Source organism: Dendrobates tinctorius, unplaced genomic scaffold (assembly GCF_039654945.1).
Source record: "Dendrobates tinctorius isolate UK_male_01 unplaced genomic scaffold, ASM3965494v1 ptg000257l, whole genome shotgun sequence".
Lineage (NCBI taxonomy): Eukaryota > Metazoa > Chordata > Amphibia > Anura > Dendrobatidae > Dendrobates > Dendrobates tinctorius.
The window spans coordinates 11,264,722-11,286,794 of record NW_027361924.1 but is presented as its reverse complement, the minus strand read 5'-3'; the positions used below and the strand labels follow the sequence as shown (position 1 = coordinate 11,286,794).

Here is a 22,073-nt window from a genome sequence, read left to right as displayed (position 1 = left end):
AGCAGCAGCACTGGTAATGGAGAGTGATCGAGAGCAGCAGCAGCAGCGGCAAAAGCAAGGGCGACAGCAGCGGCAAACATCACTGCCGCCCCTGGATGACCTGCGGCATGTCAAACAGAAAAAGAAAGTGTCCCGTGACAGTGAGCGGCCGGGACGAAGTGACCAGTCCACTCGTAAGAGCTCCTCCAGGCAGGGGCAGTCAAGAAACTCATTATCTACCTACAGGGCCATCATGTGAGGATGCGGATAACAGAACGGCTCCTCCAGATAGCAGAGAGAAAATGTCTATCTTTAACCGCGCTCCACATCAGCGGAAAGGACAACATAAGAGCAGACTTTTTAAGCCGCAAGGCTCTAAGACAAGGAGAATGGGCTTTGAACAAAGATATTTACCACCAGATTGTCCGCAGATGGGGTCAGCCAGAGGTAGACCTCTTTGCCACCAGAGAAAACAGAAAAGAAAGATTGTTCTGCTCTCTGAACCCCAGGGAAGATCCCCTGGCGGTGGATGCCCTCCTGATAAGATGGGACTTTTCTCTGGCATACGCCTTCCCACCATTGAATCTTCTTCCTCTGGTAGTCAGGAAGATCAGAGAGGATCGGGCAAAAGTCATACTGATTGCCCCCTTTTGGCCCAGGAGGACCTGGTTCGCGTGGTTGAGGACCATGTCGGTATGCGATCCCTGGGTACTGCCGAACCTTCCGGATCTCCTCTACCAGGGGCTAGTCAGCCACCCACAAGTAGCGGGACTTCATTTGACGGCGTGGTGTTTGAAAGGTCACTATTAAAAAATAGAGGGTTCTCCAAGAACTTAATTGACACCCTCCTAAAAAGCAGAAAATTAACTACCACTAATATCTATGCTAGGACCTGGAAACGCTTCCTGTCCACCTTTCACTTTGACATCAGAGACGGAATTCCCACGAAACATATTCTGGAATTTCTCCAGAAAGGTTTCGAATTGGGTCTCTCCACAAGTACGCTAAAAGTGCAAGTTTCAGCCTTAGGGGCCCTGTTTGCAGGTGATATTGCAAAAAATTATTGGGTAGCAAGGTTCATCAGAGCAGCGGCCAGATCGAGACCTATACACAAAGACAGATGCGTGCCGTGGGACTTAAACTTAGTCCTTACAGCCATGACGGAAAGTCCGTTTGAACCTTTAGATTCCGCCTCACTAAAGGTTATATCTCTTAAGACAGCATTTCTGGTAGCGATAACATCCGCACGTAGGGTGAGCGACATACAGGCACTTTCCAGATTGCCCCCTTACACAGAGTTCTTACAGGATAGAGTAATCCTAAGGCCAGATCCAGCATACCTTCCCAAGGTAGCAACACAATTCCACAGGACACAGGAGATAGTTCTGCCTTCCTTCCTCCCTAATCCAACCAACCCTAAAGAGCAGAAACTTCGGGCGTTAGATATTAGGAGATGCTTACTGACATATTTAGCAGCCACGGATCCTTGGAAGAAGGAGAACGCATTATTCCTATCCTTCCAAGGTCCCAGGAAAGGATACAGAGTATCAAAACGCACATTAGCAAGGTGGATTAGGGAGGCTATCTCTCTTGCCTACACAGCAGGTGGCGGCCCAGCTCCACAGAATCTGAGGGCGCATTCCACTCGGGCCATGGCATCATCCTGGGCGGAAAGATCTGGAGTATCAATTGATCAAATATGTAAGGCGGCCACCTGGTCATCTCCTTCCACCTTTTTTAACCACTATCGGTTAGACATGGGTGCCTCCTCAGACCTCACCTTCGGGCTAAGGGTGCTGCAGGCTGTAGTCCCTCCCTAAGTTAGTTTACATCTCTGTAATTCTCTCGTGGTGCTGTCATGGGAGTCCGAATAAAGTATTAAGTTACGTACCGGTAATGGTATTTTTCGGAAGCCCATGACAGCACACTTAGTTCCCTCCCTTGTTCACATATAGGGGTGCACTCCTTTAGAAGATTGTTCATAAAATCACCTTATGTGGGAGATGGTATAAAATAATTCTGGTAAATAGGGTAGATAGGTTGTATATATTATATGTTGTGTACTAACCATGGTAGCCTCTCAAGCTCTGTAATCCAACTGATGCGTGGGAGAGGTGCCGCCCTTTTTGTATCTGTAGGTTTCCTGTTCCTATAGGGCGGATCCCCTCTCTCGTGGTGCTGTCATGGGCTTCCGAAAAATACCGTTACCGGTACGTAACTTAATACTATTGCATATCCACTTGGCCTCTGTGCACCCTTGCCATGGCCAATGGCTTAATACACATTTCCACCCCTCAACATGTTGCCTTCCAGCTCTCACTTAGGCCTCTGTACTTGCATCATTTCAGGCATGCACACAACTGTGATCAACCACTATTTTATGAGCTAAAAAGACAGACACTGCTGGAACAGTGGCCATACACAATCCAAAGAGACTCTATCTGCCTCATTATATTGATATTTTCTTTTGTCTAGATTGCGTTCTTTAGGCATTTTCACGAGATCCTCAACTTAAATGCTTAGTGTAGAGCACATTACAAATGTTAACTTAGTCTTAAACTGAAAGCGATTAAAAAATACTATGTAACCCAAAATGCCATCAAGAAAACTTTCAACTTATTTCTCAAAAAAAAACAAGTCCTCATTTATGTCCATGACCCTTCGGCAGACAATTGACAGGTATTCACATTACTAGTAGCTTAAAAGCCCTGAAAAAGCGACTGAGAAAACACACCCTATATAATACATCTTAACATACGTCTACAAGACAGATCAGGCGACAATTTTTTTTTTTTGTACAAAAAGTATCTTTTGTTGACCATACAAATTTCAAGAGAGTAAATACTGTGTGAATATGCTATCACAGCCTGCGCACCCAATGCTAAAGATAGGGTACGCAGGCCGCATGCAGCGGTATGCGCCCATAGGCGGAGCTGACCGGAGGAGGCGCGACAGGGGGCGGAGGTTCACGGCGACCGTCCGCTGCGCCTTCAAACGCTAATGTGAAACTAGCCTTAAAATGATGTTGCATGGCAGAGCTCATAAACTAGGTCAGTGCACTATTAGGCCTCAAAAAGTCTTGAATTGGTTTAGCTGTCTGAAAAAAAAAATAGCTAAAAAACTACAGAGTAAAAAGAGAATGCATTGGATTTGTGTGAAATTCAGAAAAAGTAGCGGTATCCAGCTCAGTTAACATTAGAATACTTTATTGTAAACTATTAAAAATCGATTCCAAGATGATAATACGTCAAAACATGGTTTAGACAGAAATGCTATAGATACGCGTTTCAGACCCACTCCGGCGTCCTTTGTCAAAGCAAGAGTTCGCCTGAAACGAGTGGACCATGACTTGCCATACTACCATCACGGAAACAATTTTTTGTTTATATTACAGGCTTCTAATTTTAACTTGAGATGGATACCAATATTTTTTCTGAATTTCACCACTCCTTTATCAAACAGCCGCTACAGTTGCGCTGGCATTCTTTCCTCTTCGTTGGAATTGTTTAACTAGGGATATGAGTAAATAGTTTGTGTTTGCATTGCAAAAAAATAAAAACACTATAGACTTTAATCAGTGGATGAATTAGTACTAACTGTATGGTGACAATAAGAATTAATATTAAAAAAATATAATCATCTGTAATTAATTATACATAAATTATGACCGTGTAGTGCACATGCCGGTAAATCTTTTTCAAGGACAGGAAACTGGTTGAAACAATTAAAGGTATTTACAAGAGTGATAAAAGAAAGATAAAAGCAAGGACGGTTATGTAAGTGACAAGCAACGAGTGTGTAGTCGTCGTCTGAATATATATAACAATTATGGACAGGTGACAAAAATAACTTGAATGGGTTTAGTGGAAGGGGAAAGGCAACAGCTTGCCAGGATGGGATCTGAGGGAGGGACACCCACTGGGTTCTCTTACAAGCTTGTCCTGGACTTTGAGTGACAGCTTCGTGTGTGTGTGAGTGTTTCTGTGTGAAACGCCTACAAAGCTCATATCAAGTCAGCAAAAACAAAAAACCAAAGAGGGTCTCCTTTCTGTAAAGGGCTGGACAGGGTGATAATGCATGAACTGACATAAGGCCTACCCATGACCAATCAAAATGCAAGGTAGGGGTGTGGGCTTCCTAACCCTCTTATAAGCACCTCTCCAGAAAAGGTTCTCTCTGACAGCTTCTGTGTGGGGTCCAGGGTTAAGGGTGATCCAGTCTCCTGCTAAGGACAGAGCAGGAGATGAGCTGTTGAGCCACGGGTCGGCTCTTGAGGGAGAATCGGCTGCAATACTCAGCTGCAGAAAAGGGGAGACCTGACCATTAAAGACTGTCAACCACAAGAGGTGGGGGAAACAGACCAATTTCTCTTAAGGACAAGGTGAGCCCTTTGTGGCAGGGCTGAAAGGGAAGGATGCAGGACGCACATACCAAAAACACAGAGGAATGCCTCGCCTATTTTGGGGTCAATGAAAACACAGGTCTGTCACTTGATCAAGTCAAGAAGAACTTTGAAAAATTTGGACCCAATGGTATGTCAACTTTTTTATACATAATATATTGCTAGAAATCTGTCATATACTACAGCTATGTTGTTTTATAATAGAAAAAGTTAGTTTAATTTATACGATTACAGCACATATCCCACTTCTCATACAGGGCTACAAATGTACTCTGACCAACTTCGTAACACATGCCTCACACTTCTAGATCAGACAACCGATGTTGCACAAGTACAACAAGCAGCTATTGAATAAACACTGTGCAAAAAGCAAACTTGGTAAAGGAAGTTACTGTTATTGAATGTGCACTCTCACATCGTACTAATCCAACCAAGTTATAAATCGATAATAGGAAATTAAATATTTCCAACACAATCTGATAAAATGATTGTCAACGTTATTCTATAGTCAATAATGAAAACTGATTTTCTAAGTCAATATTGATTTATTAAGTATTACACTGTTGATTTACTAAAACGTCAGCGGCTGAATATCATGTATGTTCTGGACACGTACAGATGATATAATGGATGATTAAAATGAATGTCTAAATTAGAGTTAGGTAGTCTGGGCTGTACGCTTAGTAGACGTGTCTAGTAATCTGTAGGCTGAATCCCGGGGCCCTGAGAGGCTGAGCCATATCTGTAGATCTTACTTTTAGAAGTCTAAGTGATGTACTTTGCATTGAAATGCCTGTGAAGTTGAGAACATCTGCTCTGTGCCTCTTGTCACCCTGCCGTGAATGACAGACTGTTGTCTGCAGTAGTCCAGTATTAGGATATTGAGATATGTACTCTCCTTCCTATCTTGTCCATGATGCTTCTTAGTTCTGTATTAGTAAGGTTTATAAATGATAAATATAGTAGTGACTTTATCTGTATACAACTCTACACTACATCCCTGCACATACAAAACAGGCTTCCCTTACAGAGCTATTACAGAGTTGCTATGATTATCTTTTACTAGTCCAGGGGGACGACGAGGGGATCTCTGTAAATGTCACATTCTTGTACTGAAAGCTCCATGAGCCGGTAGAGCAGAATATCCAACAGTGAGGTCTGTGTTGATTTGGCAACTGCACAAATTTACATTTATTAGTGTGTTTTAGCTTTTATGTCACTAATCAGATGACGGCTACTAGATACTAGTCTACAAAATGTCTCATACTGGCATATAGATGTACATGGAAGGACATATGCCAAGTGTAATGTATAGTTCTGCATACTGCACATGCTGTGCATATTAGCTGACATGTATAGCACAGAATGACATTAAACATATACTGGTATCTCCATAATGGTCTGCAAGGGGACATATAGGTGTTGTAATATATCAAACACTATGCATTGCAACCTAGAAGGCTTTTCACATGGCAGAGAGAAGTATTTATGTATTGGGGCATTGGATCCAGCTCATGATGTCACTCTCCTTATACAGCCATCTCACTTTTGTCCTTCAAGAGAGTCCCAGGCTGCAAACTGCTGAGAGACAAGATCCTTCTTCCTGTGGTCTTCCCACTCTCAATGTCAGACAGTGTTCCCCAAAATACTTTCATAATAAGTCATCCATCACTATATATAGACATATTGGTGGCCAGCAGGGCATACTATAGTAGGAGGACTAAGTAAAGCTCCAGACGTGCATTGAATTATATATAAAGTTACAACCATTGGTAAAATGTTTTCTACTTAAACTTGCTTCTCTTGTAGCACAGAGGACAGTATATCACAAGTTTTATCTTTTCTTTTTATCCTTTTGATCGCAAATTACAATAATTAAAAGTGATTTTCTAAGCCATTAAATGATTTATTTAGTATTACGCGGTTTATATCACGGTGTATAAATTCTGCTGAACTCTTTCTGGAAGCGAGTAGGTTAAAGGGCACATGAGGGCTCGCAGCGCAGCATATGTTGGCCCACATCACAGTGTGGTGCAAGATCCAGAGATTCATGTCCGAGAGCATTCTGTTCCCGTTACAGGAGGATCACACATAGTATCTGCGTGACACAATGTGACAGCAGGATTTATAAAGCTGTCACATAACCCCCAGGATAGCCTCTCGCACACACATCAACATGGTCATTTGACTGTACATTTGCTTCGCCCTTAATCACTACCTATGTTACAAGGCGCATTTGCTTCGTCCTCAATCACTACCTATGTTACAAGGCACCTGTTCTTATGTTGCCCTTAATTTCCCACTTTAGAAAATCACACATAAAATGATCATTTGATGCCATATATCAGCCTAGTTCTGCTGATGAACTTTTGTCAGAACAGATACTGGTTTTCTAGGATAATTCATATTAGGTAAAGGAAGAAGGTGAAGTGTATAAGGATTTAGGATATTTATTTTACTCACTTATGTATATTACACAATAGTTTAGGCCTCAGGATTGAAGCCAGGTCCACAATAAACAGTGTAAATATTTTCAGGGTACATTAATAATTGCAAATACAAGCTTAGTGTATGCATTGATGGACCTTTATAATAGTAATAAATGACTGTTTCTTTTTTCCTTTTTCTCTCTTTTGCCGCTTTTGTCGTGGACCAGAGCTCCCAGCTGAGGAGGGTAAGCCTGTTTTACTTTAATATCTTACAAAATTTGGTAAAGTGTGAGGTGTGCATGGTGGAAATAACGGTATCTGCTGGCATCATCTATGGCAAATGAATGGTAAAGTCTGCCAACAATTCTACAACAGTATTCATGGCTGACATAAACTTATCTCCTTGCTTCAGGAAAATCCCTTTGGGAACTGGTCATAGAACAGTTTGAAGATCTGCTTGTCCGAATTCTGCTGCTGGCTGCCATCATATCTTTTGTAAGTACTCTAAAGCTCTAAAAATGGCAAAAATAATAATAATGTCCTAGAATAGAAGAGCGCTCTGTTGCACTCTTTTTTATACATTATATATAGAAAATATATGTACAATACTGGATGCATATTTGTTCCTTCTGTACTGCAAAACTAAATTAAAATGTTAATTCCACCTACAGTTGAAAAAAGGCTTTTTTACTATATTTTTTTATGCAAACAAAGCCTTTCTTTAATTGGTGGTCAGTGATCTTGAAAGATTTAGATTATCTATAACGAAAATCACAATGTGGTGAGAAATACTGATTACCTGTTACCGAACAAAAAACAGGCGGTTCCTAGCTCATAACCCTAATGTGAACACTCCCCACACGGTCTCTTTATCACGCAGTCACGTAGCCATACGTACGGCTATTGCAAGTAGTTGTGCAACAAAAGAAAAGCCAGAAAGTGAATAGATGGATCATCACATACAATTCAGGGTATAATGAGTCCAATAATTGTATAGTTTGGAGATTTATATATTGACACTTCCTTACAATTGTAGACACGTATTGACTATCCTATAGCACAATGCAGAAAATAATACTGAGGCACTCCTTGTATGCCAAGTCAGACAGGTTTCACATATATACATATAATGTATTTTTTTTATACCTGGATTCTTCTTAATTTCTGCAGAATATTACTAAGTGTATGACCATTAGACCAAAAAGCATAGAACTGGTTGATTTTAAGAACACACATGATATTGGCCAGTGAAGGGGTTAACTGGGCTCTAACCCTGACCTTTTCTTTTCCCAATGAGCGGCACATTCTGCAGGTTAAATTTGTCTTGAAGATAACTTGATCCAGCCAGTGGCCAGCTCAAGTGTCAGACAGCTGCTGTTAGAGCGAAGGAGGAGGCCCAACAAGAGAGGGGGAGGTCAGGGGAGACAGAGGGTGTTCCTTGCCGCTCTGAGTGACAGGCCCGGGTGGCTATGTGTTTTGCAAGCACAACAGCTGCATGAAGTATGGGAGGGCCCCATAAAATAGCTGTAAATCTACTCTAATGTAATTTAAGATGCTGTTTATAATGACAAGTGTTCTGCTGTGATACAGCTCTACTCAGAACTCCACTGTTCTGGACAGGCAAAACAAAAAGTAGCCTGAGAAATGAAGTGATCATTACGGTTTACACAGTCCAAAAGGTCTGAGCAACATACTTCTAACTATACAGTATACGACATATGAGAAAAATGATTACTTGCTGTAGCAAGCATTATTTTTCTTCAAGGTAAAAGCCAATGTTGAAATGTCCACATATGGTTGTTTGGGGTTTTAAAGGGTAACTGTACTTTTACAAAACTTTTAACAGGTCAGAAAGACATGGCATGAGTTTTGATTGTAGCAATCTCAGCAGCACCACCCCTACCAATCACTGAAATGCCACAGCTGAAGTGTTTAGCCAATCACTGCCCACCTCCTCCTCAATTGCAAGTCTATCTTGAAGGGAATCTGTCAATATATTTGACCTATCTAAAGTATTAATACGGGCATACAGGTTATAAATTGCTGAAATAAGTCCCCCAAGGCCACCTCATATCAGATGCTTTGTTGTTAAGAAATCATATTTCATCATTTTGTGTAAATGACATCTTCCAGGCTCTGGGCAGGATGCTGCGTTCAGGATAACTCTGCCTCCAGTGCTTATTTTAAATAAAGCAAGGCATCTGATCTGAGGGACCCAGGGAAGACTTTTTCAGCAGTCTATAACCTGTATGCCCATATTTATAGTTTTCATAGGTCGAATGTGGTGAAAGATTCCCTTTAGGCCTTTGAACAGAGCAGTATCTGGCTGAGCACTTTTGCTTATTCATTTTATGTTCAATCTGTTTTATTAAGGTCAGTTTTAAAGATCTTACATATAAAACAGAAGCAACCAAAAATTGTTGCTATGGTATAGGCAAAACATATGGGCCACACAGGGCTTCCTTATAATTCTGAAAGCATAAAAGCCTTATGTAAAGTCAAATAGATCATGGCAACACATCATGTTATGAAGGTATCATACACAAAAGGAAACCTTCACTTGGCACCAAAAATTTCCATAGGAAGAACAAAAAAACACAAAAAAGAGATGCATATAAGAAAAAAAGGGAGGAAAGAAAAGGAAAGATACGGGAAGGAAAGTGGGAGGGAGGCAAAATGTGAGGGGAGCATGGAATAAGTAATATTCCATAAGTTGTATCCCACAGCACCAACCTAGCTCAGCCCAGACGTGTAGCCAACATGAAATATCTTATGGAAGACTGGTGAGTCCTGGAATAAAATCCAAATACACCAGATCTTCCTAAATTTATCTGAGTTACCAGAATTTTCAGCAGTCAATTCCTCCAACTGACAAATCTATCCATTTCCAAGTACCATTCATTTATGGAAGGAACTTGAGGTGAACACTAGCAATAATTGTACGACTAATGTGAAAATCTGAAAATAGGACCTGTAAACCATAGCGTGCAATTGTTAAAAAGGACACGAGAATATGTAGAGTCAACTATGAGAACATAAAATTTTTAGAATCAACTTCAGTTGTTTCCCGCATCAAAGATTGTATGACAGCCTTAAAGAATAAATTATAGTAAAAACTTGGCATTCAATCTATCCAGCCCATTATAATCTATAGTGGGCTGGATACCCTACTTGTGCACCTCTCTTTTATTCATCGAGTGCCGTGTTTTTTCCAATTTTCTTAAAGAATATAGGTATAAACATGAACTATTCTTGTGGAGAATGATGACGGTGTGTGGATTGCAGGTGCTGGCCTGGTTTGAAGAAGGTGAAGAGACAGTCACAGCTTTTGTGGAGCCCTTTGTCATCCTGCTGATCCTCATCGCTAACGCTGTTGTAGGAGTCTGGCAGGTAAGACCGCCGTACCTAACATAGACCTGGACAGCTATTCTTACGCATTAAACAACTGCAACCAAATACTTTTCTGTTTAAAATCGTCACTTATGATAGAATCCTTGAAAGTAAATTCTAAAATTTTAAGGATATAAATGGTACTGGGTGATAATTATCATCTGATTAGCTAATAATCCATGGTGTTTAATAAAACAAACAGACCAAATTTTTACAGCTCTGAAATTCAATCAGGTCTCCTGACCCAAACGCGACAAAAGTTGTACCATGTAGGTATAGACATATTGTATATGAGACTGTTGAGTTTGGGTCAGGATAGCCGTGGCCTGTTCAGATATTGCGATCTGCGCTTTGACCACAAATGTTGGAAGTCTGAACAAACCTATGAGCGCAAATATAGTGTAAAATTATAATACTTCCGAAACGTTAATAACTAAGTCGGCTTCCAGGTAATAAAGCCCTAAGAAAGTTTTGTTTGTAATGTAGGAAAGAAATGCTGAAGATGCCATTGAAGCTCTTAAGGAATATGAACCCGAGATGGGAAAAGTTTACCGCAGTGACAGAAAATCGGTACAAAGAATCAAGGCAAGAGAGATTGTGCCTGGTGATATTGTGGAGGTAGCAGGTGAGCTATTGTGGCGCTGACATCTATATGGCTGACAACACATTCCATTGTATTCTTTCCTGAACTCCTTTCCCACATTTTAGCCTTTATCTCCTAATATCCACAAGTTAGCCATAGGGTTTTTAAATAGTTGGATGTGAAGTCATTAAACCAAACTTCCGACTCCTCTATTTTCCACTCTGAGACTTCTTCATCAATGGCTCAAGTACAATTAGTGGCAAAAAAAAAAAATTATAAATCGTAAGTCAGGCTTTTCATTACCATTATACAATAATAATACATATATTCAAAATTATATTGAAGCCATTAGCATGCCTTTTTTATTAGCAATCAATATCTTCTGGATCTATAGTCTTCGTAGTATATAATATAAAATCTGCTCTGTTGCTTGCAAACACTTTCTACCAAGACAAAAAATAGAATATTCAATGGATAAACCACCTTCTGTTGTAAAATAAAAGGTGCAATAGAGCTGTCAGGCCAGAACTATGAACACATACAGTGCAGTACTGTAGACACAAGGCAGACTAATGCCGCTTACATTTATGCCTTTCTTCAATTCCTAGTTGGTGACAAAGTCCCAGCTGACATCAGACTCGTCAGCATCAAGTCCACCACCCTGCGTATTGACCAGTCCATCCTGACAGGTGCGTTGAACCCCTTTCAAGTACAAGCTGAGAGTAGTTTATGAATTCCTAACCCAAAATTTGTGTTTTCTACAGGAGAGTCTGTTTCTGTCATCAAACACACAGAAGCTGTTCCTGACCCCAGAGCTGTCAATCAGGACAAGAAAAACATGCTGTTTTCCGTAAGTATTTCTATTCTTTTTCTATCCTTCAATTTCTGTTGTTTTTTTTTTTCTATTAGACAGTTTTGAATGTCTTTCTAATCCTTCATAGGGTACCAATGTAGGAGCTGGAAAGGCTATTGGTGTTGTCATTGCCACTGGAGCCAACACTGAAATTGGTAAGATTCGTGACGAGATGGCAGCCACAGAACAAGAGAAGACCCCACTTCAACAGAAACTTGATGAGTTTGGAGAGCAGCTGTCCAAAGTTATTTCCCTCATCTGCGTTGCTGTATGGCTGATCAACATTGGACACTTCAATGACCCCATCCATGGTGGCTCTTGGATCAAAGGAGCCATTTATTACTTTAAGATTGCCGTGGCTCTGGCTGTAGCTGCTATTCCTGAAGGTTTGCTTCATTTACTTCTGCTAGTGAAAGGTAATGACCATAGTATATTCTCAATACATTAACTCATTGCTCTTTATGCATACAGGTCTCCCCGCTGTAATCACCACTTGCCTAGCCTTGGGTACAAGACGTATGGCCAAGAAGAATGCTATTGTCAGAAGCTTGCCCTCTGTGGAAACACTTGGGTGCACATCAGTCATCTGCTCTGATAAGACTGGTACTCTGACCACCAACCAGATGTCCGTCTGCAGGGTACGATTATACTGTAGGCTATATACGAAGAAGAAAGAGCAATAGCGATGTCATTTTTTAATACAAACTGCATACATTTTTAATCCCTTTACGACCTTGGGATTTTCAGTTTATGCTTTTTCTTTTTTTGCGTTTTGTTTTTCTGCAGGACAAATTATACTTTTGAACGACACGTTCACTTTACCATGTAGCGTAGTGGAAAATGGGGAAAAAAAGCCAAGTACAGTCAAATTGCAAAAAAAAGTGCAATTCCATAATTGATTTTTTTGCTTTTTTTAACCATGTTCACTAAACACTGAAACTGACCTGCCATTATGATTCTAAAGGTCAATATGAGAACGCAGCTACCAAACATGTACAAGTTCCTTTTTATTTGGTAAAAAAAAAATCCAAAGTTTGTAAAAAAAATTTAAAAAAAAATAGTGCCATTTTCCGAGACCCGTAGTGTCTCCGTTTTTTGGGGGGATATGGGGCTGGGTGAGGGATTATTTTTTCTTCACCAAGCTGACATTTGTATTGATACTATTTTGGGGTACATACGATTATTTGATAGTCTGTTATTGCAATGTTGCGGTGAACAAAAAAAAGTAAATCTGGCGTTTATTTTATTTTGCGTTATGCCGTTTACCGGTCAGATTATTTTTTTTTAATATTTTGAGATGTCGGTCATTTCTAAACGCAGCGATATCACATATGTGTATTTTGGCTTCAATAATCTCCTTAGACTTGAAGCTGAAATAATCTGATTGCTTGTACGACACATAGCAATGCTTCAGACCTGCTATGTGTAGCAAAAATCATCGTCTGCTACGACGTTCATAGCATTTCCGCAATGACAAGCACATGGTTCTTCTGCAGACCCATGGTTGTCATGCCAACCCATCGGCACTCCGCAATCATGTGACAAGGGCACCGATGGGCGGGGTTTGTGACAGGCTTCTGGCGTGATCATTTTAAATACCGCTGTCAGAGATTAATAACAGACGACATGGGGAGGCGATGGGGCACTCATGAGGAGGCTATGTAAGGTCTCATGCTGGACATAGGGAGGCTATGTGGGTCTCATGCTGCTGATCATGGGGAGGCTATGTTGGGGTTCTTACGGTATATAGAAGGGGCTATGTGCGAGCTCAAACGGAATATAGGAGGATGTCAGCATACCTAATTCTGCTCAATATTAAGTGATTCAATTAATATAAAATAATTATTAATATGTTAAATATTAATATTGAGCAGAATTAATTTCTGCCTATTCACTCAGACCTCCACAACATTCACAGTCTCATGTGGCCCCTGGGCTAGTATATTCATGCTGAAAACCCACATTAATTGGCTTTATAATCCTTTTTTAAATGTTTTTACCCAATATTAAAATGATCAGTAATAATTCAGAAATCCAGTGGAAGGTTCATAATGCATTAAGCTTTTACTTAATACATCTTTGAAATAAAATATTTTTTTTCCTGCAGATGTTTGTCATTGATAAAGTTGAGGCCGATGTCTGCTCCCTGAATGAGTTCTCAATCACCGGATCCACCTATGCCCCAGAAGGAGAAGTGTAAGTTTAAATATTCTCAAAATTGTCACTAACCACCTCCAATAACTGTGTAGAAGCCCTAATATTTGGCAGCACAAAACCTTCATTAAACTAAAACTTACATCCAGCAAATTACGTAACTGAGTATATAAGAGGCATATGTTTGCAAACATATAAGAGTAGTCTGAATTGTCAGGACTAATCCAAACTGACATCATTTTAGACAGCTATTGCCCGAAACACGAGTGCAAAAATGAACCAGTAATACGCATCAATAAAACTGGCCAATATTGGTTTCCTATTCTCATCAACCACCTTTCTCTATATGTTCTCCACTGCCGCTGTTTTGTCTTTATAATTTTCCTTTTCTCAGTCACTGCTGCCATCCTTCATTTTCGCATGTCATCGTACTTCTCTTTCACTTTTTTCATAAACTACTCTTCCTTATCATCTCCACCTGCACTGGGCTGGCTTTTCTTTCTGTGGTGTCATCTCAGTATGAAGAATGATAAGACTGTGAAGGCAGGCCAGTATGATGGGCTAGTGGAATTGGCCACAATCTGTGCACTTTGCAATGACTCTTCTCTTGACTTCAACGAGGTAAACACAGAGATAATTAGAATTTCACTTTTGAAGGATAAGGCTTAGATTTTTTTTATCTAACACTAATTGCATGAGTTAAAAGATTTGGGAATAATAAAACTATCGATTCACTTTCCACTAAAATTAATTAGATTGTGTGTTCATCAACATTATTATTTTACATACTATAGTTTTTATTTTATTTTGCACTTTCTACTACTCATACTTACATGGTCCCTGCCTCCAGTATATCTCACAATCATGCAAGGGTCATAACTTATTTCTTGACACTGATATAAACTGGAGTACTCTAATAAAACTGACCGAAGAAGAAAATACAAGCTCTATGCACTGCTTGCTATTGCTGCATTTAAGTTAGAAATTTCAAAAAAGATCGTATTAACCTTTGAAGGATGCATGTAAACTACTATACATTAACTTTTTTTTTAAATAAATGATTTTTTTTTTTAGTCTAAAGGAGTGTTTGAGAAGGTTGGAGAGGCCACTGAAACGGCTCTGACTACCCTTGTTGAGAAAATGAACGTATTTAACACAGATGTGAAGAGTCTGTCTAAAGTAGAGCGTGCCAATGCCTGCAACTCTGTAAGTTTTGGAAGACATACATTGTTAAAACAAAGTTGCGAGAGACTCTGTACACATCTATAAAGCTTGGTACTGTATAACATCACATGTATAACCCTGGAGAACTTGAATCTACATTTATCATGTTTCTCTAGCACAAGAAGAAATAACCTTCTACTTTCCTAGAACCACTGCCAGTGGTGACAAACAGCCCCAGCTGCTTGTCTTCTACCATTATAGAAATCTAATTATGTAGCACTCAGCAAGCTGGAAGCAGAGTATCAAGAACTCTGTATACCGCACACCTGCCTTGTGCTCGTCATGCAGAAGAAACTTAACTCCCTTCTAGCTATGCTGTCCTTAATGATCCCATGACACACAGTCCCAAACACATACCATTGTGGTATTAAAGTACCACAACTTAGAACCGTGTCTCTGAATCTTGAGATATGGCTTTAAGTTCAGGTTTTCTCTGTTCTATGAATGATGAAATAGCTTTTGAAACATGAACTACAGCAAATGTCTATTTAATGAAAAATATCTATTTGTGTCAAAACTGTGAAAATCACCCAATATTTCTATTGTATCACAAAAATCTAAAACAAAACGATTCTCACAGGTTATCAAACAGCTGATGAAGAAAGAATTCACCCTGGAGTTCTCCCGTGACAGGAAGTCCATGTCTGTCTACTGCACACCCGCCAAAGCTTCCCGTGCTGCAGTGGGTAACAAGATGTTTGTGAAGGTAAAAGCTGAGCTACATTGGGGCACGTTTATTAATGCTTGGTAACAGTAAAACAGCAATGATATCTGAATATGTGCCAAATAAATCATTGGCTCCCCTGGCATGATTGATTTGGCATATTACAAGTTAGATACCTTTCTTACTTACGCTGACTTTAAGGAGACTTACCATGAACCACACACAATTTCGTGTGAATTACACCTACATTTGTCTATGCTCACTTTTGGGTAGAAAAAAAAAACGAAAAAAAAAACAGTGCAGAGCATGGTACCCAAAGGGTCATTTTTTTGGGGGTACAAATGATTAATATATTTTCCCAATAACTTTGTACAAGAATTCTGTAAACCGAAGCCAAAACAAAAATTGAATAAGTAGAGCTAGCCAAGAGCTATAGTGCGTATTAAGCTAAGACCCTGAATAATCTTTGTAGATTACGTATTTATACTTTTATTCCAAAACTACAGGGTGCCCCAGAGGGTGTTATTGACCGTTGCAACTATGTACGCGTGGGCACAACACGTGTGCCTTTCACTTCAGCCATCAAGGAGAAGATCTTGACTGTAATCAAGGAGTGGGGCACAGGAAGAGACACCTTGCGGTGTTTGGCTCTTGCTACAAGAGACACCCCACCAAAAAGAGAAGACATGGTTCTCGATGACGCCACCAAGTTTGTGGACTATGAGGTAATATATTAAGAGACAAACTGGCTGCACTACTGATAAGACATCATTTCATTATTATCTTATTTATAATCATGCTTTAGAGTTAGCATCACGTCTATTCACCAAGATGAAGTACTACTTTTCTTACGATACATTCATTCTTCCACAGACTGACTTGACATTTGTCGGCTGTGTTGGTATGCTGGACCCACCTCGTAAGGAAGTCATGGGCTCAATTAAGCTTTGTCGTGAAGCTGGTATCCGTGTCATCATGATCACTGGTGATAACAAGGGCACAGCTATTGCTATCTGTCGTCGTATTGGCATCTTTGGTGAGGATGATGATGTATCAGGACGTGCCTTCACTGGTCGTGAATTTGATGATCTGCCACCAGCAGAACAAAGAGATGCCTGCAAACGTGCTTCTTGCTTTGCCAGAGTCGAGCCTACTCACAAATCCAAGATTGTTGAGTTCCTGCAGTCCTTTGATGAAATCACAGCTATGGTGGGTGAAATTATTCACGTAGGAGTTATCATTTATGACTACACATACTTCGGCTATTCCTTTTTTTTATTCCATTCTGGCTCACACCTTTTTTGGTAACTTCCAACAGACTGGTGATGGTGTAAATGATGCCCCTGCTCTTAAAAAAGCTGAGATTGGTATTGCTATGGGTTCCGGTACCGCAGTAGCTAAGACAGCCTCTGAAATGGTGTTGGCTGATGACAACTTCTCCACCATTGTGTCTGCAGTAGAAGAGGGTCGTGCCATTTACAACAACATGAAGCAATTTATCCGTTACCTCATTTCCTCCAATGTAGGAGAGGTCGTCTGGTGAGTTTAATATCTATATTTATTGCTAGAGAACTGTTTTGTTCTTGAGGTGTTTAGATAGTGATAGTAATATAATACCATTGTGAACTTGGTTGTTGGAAAACATAAGCTGATTGCAACATACTCTTAATAACACAGTATCTTCTTGACCGCTGCTTTGGGTCTGCCTGAGGCTTTGATCCCTGTACAATTGCTCTGGGTCAACCTGGTCACTGATGGTCTACCCGCTACAGCCCTTGGCTTCAATCCCCCTGATCTGGACATCATGGATAGACCACCCCGTAGCCCCAAGGAACCCCTCATCAGTGGATGGCTCTTCTTCCGTTACATGGCCATTGGAGGTGATATTACAAACATTTTACACTGAAGAAAACAACAACCTCATTTTATTTTTCTTTAAAAAAAAAAAAAATCAACATTTACCAATTAACTACAAGACATGTTGATTCCTTGCAGGCTATGTGGGTGCTGCCACTGTAGGTGCTGCTGCTTGGTGGTTCATGTGTGCTGAAGATGGACCTATGGTGACTTTCTACCAGTTGGTAAGCATCTGTTCTCCATAATCTTTATTACAATAATTTTCAACATGGTAAACATGTCTCCATTTCAGCTATAGTTGCCAACTCATATTAATGCCAGAATAATGTCTTCTTCTGCCTCAGCTTGAAATCCTACGTCTTATTTGACCTTGTGTCTTACTCTTCCTTTCTCAGAGCCATTTCATGCAGTGCACAGAAGACAATCCTGACTTTGAAGGCCATGACTGTGAAATCTTTGAGTCTCCAGTTCCCATGACCATGGCTTTGTCCGTGTTGGTCACCATTGAGATGTGCAATGCTCTTAACAGGTAAGTTGATATTGCATGTATTTTGCCATGGATTCTTGTGTCCTCCTGTCCAGTTTTCACTTGTATAGTTATTTTATTTTTTTAACAATAGTCTTTCAGAGAACCAGTCTCTAATCAGGATGCCACCATGGGTCAACATCTGGCTACTGGGCTCCATCTGCCTCTCCATGTCCCTCCATTTCCTGATCCTTTATGTTGATCCTCTTCCAGTGAGTAAAATAACCTAAAGTACAACCACTCAATGGAAAAATGTACTCAGGATTATGTTGGCAATTGGGAAATAAATTATTAGTAATGGATTTAGCGAGTTATAGATGTGCTTTCCTATCCCAACATCCGCTTTTTGCCCTGCAGATGATCTTCAAGTTGACACCTCTGGATATTACTAAGTGGTTGGTTGTCCTGAAGATTTCTTTCCCTGTCATCCTATTGGATGAACTTCTCAAATTTGTTGCCCGTAACTACCTTGAAGGTAAGAATTATCTCTTGTTTTACCATAGATCATTTACAGAATTCAATCACATATGGATTTATAATGTCTACAGCAAATTTACCTACCAAAAGTAAGAGTGAAATATGGAGCAAACAGGGATGTGGAGTCAGTATGCCAAACCTCTGACTCTTGACTCCATAGCCCTGGTTCACTATGGAGAATGCTCATAAAATGCAGCACACATTCATCTGAACTAAAAGCCGAGATCCTGAGATCAGGAAAAGAACAGGCATTTATAGGACATTTCATAACTTTCCAAAATTCTTATGAAACAATTTACAGCACATCCTGCACTGAACTACTGTACCCAATGTATCATTTATTTTAAATGTCGGAGTAAGGTCCTTTTTTGTTACCGACTCCACCAAAATGGTCACAGACTCCGACTCCACAGCCCTAAGAGCAAATGTGCTATCCTTTTTTTCATCCACTATTTCATGACCTTGATATAATCATTATGGCAGCCATTGACTCTCAAGACATCTGGATTAATGCAATATCCAACAATGATAATATGAATTTTTACTTTACAATCACAGCACAAAGTGAATATGGGTACAAGATCGTTTAAGTGAATCCATGATTGCTATAGTGTTTGGTGACTTCATAAACTTCAGTATATAAATCAGAATACATGGACCTGATGCAGTCTTACTAATAACTATCTTGTTTTGAGTTCATGATTACTTCACATTAAACTGGTATTTCTTTTATCCTTTCCCATAGCATAATCCTTTCCTCACAACTTCCCTGTTCCTGTTTAACAGGTATCCCCCCCGTTGCATGTGTTACATGTCATTCTGTACCATTTTGACATTTGTCCTTTTCATTTAGCTTCATCGTGCTTTTTTTATGTCTTTACTCTTTTTCATTAACTTTTCCTACAACATTGTGCAAAATTGTCACGTCCTGTTCTCTATGGATATCATTCTCTGTTCCTGCTCTAATATTGAACATTTGTATTTCCCAGTTGCAGTTAAACTTCATGATCACGAAAATTTTAACACATCATAGAGTAAAACTGGGACTGACTTCTACAAAACTGCAAATGGGCTATAGACTATTTATGGAGTTCACCTTCAGTCTTGGGGGAGTACTGTGCTCAACTGAGCATTTCTGCCCCTTCACTTTAGCAACTCGTGGAGATCTCAGTACCAGAATCTCACAGATCAAAACTACCAACATGTCAAAGTTTTGTGAGGCAGCAATGTTTCTTTAATGGGGTTGTCCAGTGAGAACAAGTTGATAGCGTATTGATCGTTTGGGATCTAACTGCTGAGACGGCACTAATCAGGAAGAACGGGGCACTTATATCCCCGTTAGAATGAAACGGTAATGCGCATGCTTGATCACTGCTCCATTCATTCCCTCTGGGGCGGATGAGAATTATAACAAGGACAGAAATGACCCATTACGGAAAAAAAATAACCGATCTGTTGATCGTGGAGATTGCTGTGGTTAGACCCACACCAATTATTAAGTTATGACATGCCATATAGATTGTTTTCACTGGACAAACCCTTTAACTTCAGTATAGCACTCATTTCTAGATGAACTACTATAAAACATAACTAGTCACTTTTTTTCATACATTTATACACCTCTAACACAAAACAATAATAGAAATGTTAATAATTTCTAATCAAAATGTCCCATATATTAATAAATTACATTGTTATCAACAATGTTTCTTCCCATCATCATTATAGATTACCTAACATCACTTACTATGTATACTTCCTCCGTGCCATTTAAGCCAATCATTACATCATGTCTAACAATCATTGCCTGTCATCCCTAGCATTACTCCTCTCCTTACCCTATAAGTAGCAAAGAATAAAGGCACCATACTACGGGCTCCTAGAGGACATACGTTACAAAACGTGGCACTGCAGATATGGTGCCGGACAGCTGTATGTGTGTGTAGTCTCACTGCTCATATGATGGGAGAAATCCATCATATGTATTCGTGGCTGGCTTGATATTGTAAAACAACTTACAAGTTGCTGCAACAACATAAAAAAAGCAAAATATGCAACAGATGGATATAAGCTTTCCAAAATTGGTTCTTGTTAATAACATTCAGAATACCTATTTTGCTGGCAAGACTACAGCAGTACATGAAAGAAACTGACAATACAAAAAAAGATACCGTAAAAATGCTGTAGTTTTAACAATTTGCATCCTGAAAAACGCTGCATGGTGGGAAAATTACAATACTTAATGTATGCCGAGTCACATTTATGGTAAGTATTAAAAAATGACCGCTCATTATAATTGCTAACATTTCAATGAAGATGATCCCGACACCAGAGGACAAAGCAGCAGTAAACACCTTCACTGCACGGGATACTATTAATATCAGGCAATTCTGGGTGTTTCTGTAGCGTTGGTTTGTCTAATAAATATGTCATTATACATATTTATATACAATTGTGTGTGTGTACAGAGTGAAAAATGAGAGCGATCTTCTGTGTTTTCTCCACTAATAATTTCATTATGACTCAAAGGAATAATAGAAACACCTCTGGTAAAAAAATAAATAAATAAGCACATTTGCCATTAAAAAAACATCTTCTAATTGAATTATTTTTCTTTTGACAGAGAAAGAAATCCATCAGTAAAAGGAATTCAGCTTTTTACTGAAACACGTCAGATTTCAGCCCACATATCCATTGAGACTTTTCTCTGTATCTGTCCCTTCCTAAGATTTCGTCTTTTGTCTCCCTACGACACATCACTGCCAAATCTCCACCTGTCTTCCCAAAGTCCGTACAACCTGGTGCATGCCAGGAGTGATTGCAAGGGCTCTGTTACTGATGGGCTGTTATTCTGTTTCCAACATACCTTTTAAGTTTTGCTTCCAATATTGCCCACTTTTTTTATAGCGCTCCCCTCCCATTTCTCCCGTTAAAATGAAGGAAAATGTCATATAGCTGGAGAATACCCGGACTAAGAATGCATTGCCCCCAGACTCTATTCCATCAGTGAAAGCCACAGTCGGTGTTTTTGTAAATTGCAGCGTCACGTTATCCTGATCCCAGCCCTTTGAGGGAGTTGCAGCTTGTAGCAAAGAAAAAAAGGAAGCGAGAAAAACCAAAGAAAACTGTTCTAGCTATTTATTAAAATTAAATAATAAGTTAAACTAAGAATTGTTAAATGTGATTTATTTTTTTTTTTGGGGGGGGGGGGGAGGACAATGCATCTTATATTCAATGGGCTTCAAAGTGTATTTTAAATTTAGGAAGCATTTGTGCCATCACATAACACAGTGAAGTGAGCAAGGTAGAAAGAGTTGTGGCAACAAAGTGTATTTGCAGGGTTTGGAGCAAACGCAAAGTCTAAAAGGTCAATGCTATTATTATTAATCGATCTCGAGCCAATGGCGACTTGATGAATAAATTCTCTGTCGGAAGATCGATCTTGTGCAAGCCTAGATAGGTCCACCAGGGTCTTCTCCACCGTTATCTTGATTGTGTCAAGCCATCGAATTGTTGGTCTACCTCTTAACCTTGT

The 22,073-nt window shown here is 39.7% G+C and overlaps 1 protein-coding gene across 2 annotated transcripts; it reads left to right on the top strand.

Moving 5' to 3' along the window:
* Positions 1–4,151: 4,151 nt before the first annotated feature.
* ATP2A1 (ATPase sarcoplasmic/endoplasmic reticulum Ca2+ transporting 1) lies at positions 4,152–21,709 on the top strand. 2 transcript variants are annotated; one of them, XM_073558693.1, is made up of 23 exons: positions 4,152–4,511; positions 7,038–7,055; positions 7,223–7,305; positions 10,096–10,200; positions 10,687–10,825; positions 11,392–11,472; positions 11,548–11,633; positions 11,725–12,022; positions 12,108–12,274; positions 13,744–13,832; positions 14,309–14,411; positions 14,865–14,996; positions 15,595–15,720; positions 16,185–16,403; positions 16,552–16,887; positions 16,997–17,217; positions 17,356–17,558; positions 17,674–17,759; positions 17,931–18,064; positions 18,156–18,273; positions 18,419–18,536; positions 19,284–19,324; positions 21,162–21,709. In XM_073558693.1, exons 1-22 carry the CDS (start codon positions 4,394–4,396, stop codon positions 19,286–19,288), a joined length of 2,985 nt encoding a protein of 994 aa, XP_073414794.1. In that variant the 5' UTR covers positions 4,152–4,393; the 3' UTR covers positions 19,289–19,324; positions 21,162–21,709. The 2 variants fall into 2 exon arrangements, with proteins under 2 accessions (XP_073414794.1, XP_073414793.1); XM_073558692.1 differs by lacking the exon at positions 19,284–19,324.
* Positions 21,710–22,073: the final 364 nt, after the last annotated feature.

Coding starts and splice junctions, on each gene's coding strand:
- ATP2A1 (XM_073558692.1), top strand. CDS start 4,394: ATGCAGGACGCACATACCAAAAACACAGAGGAATGCCTCGCCTATTTT. Junction 12,023..12,107: donor TGTAGCTGCTATTCCTGAAG/GTTTGCTTCATT, acceptor TTATGCATACAG/GTCTCCCCGCTGTAATCACC. Junction 18,065..18,155: donor ATGTGCAATGCTCTTAACAG/GTAAGTTGATAT, acceptor TTTTAACAATAG/TCTTTCAGAGAACCAGTCTC.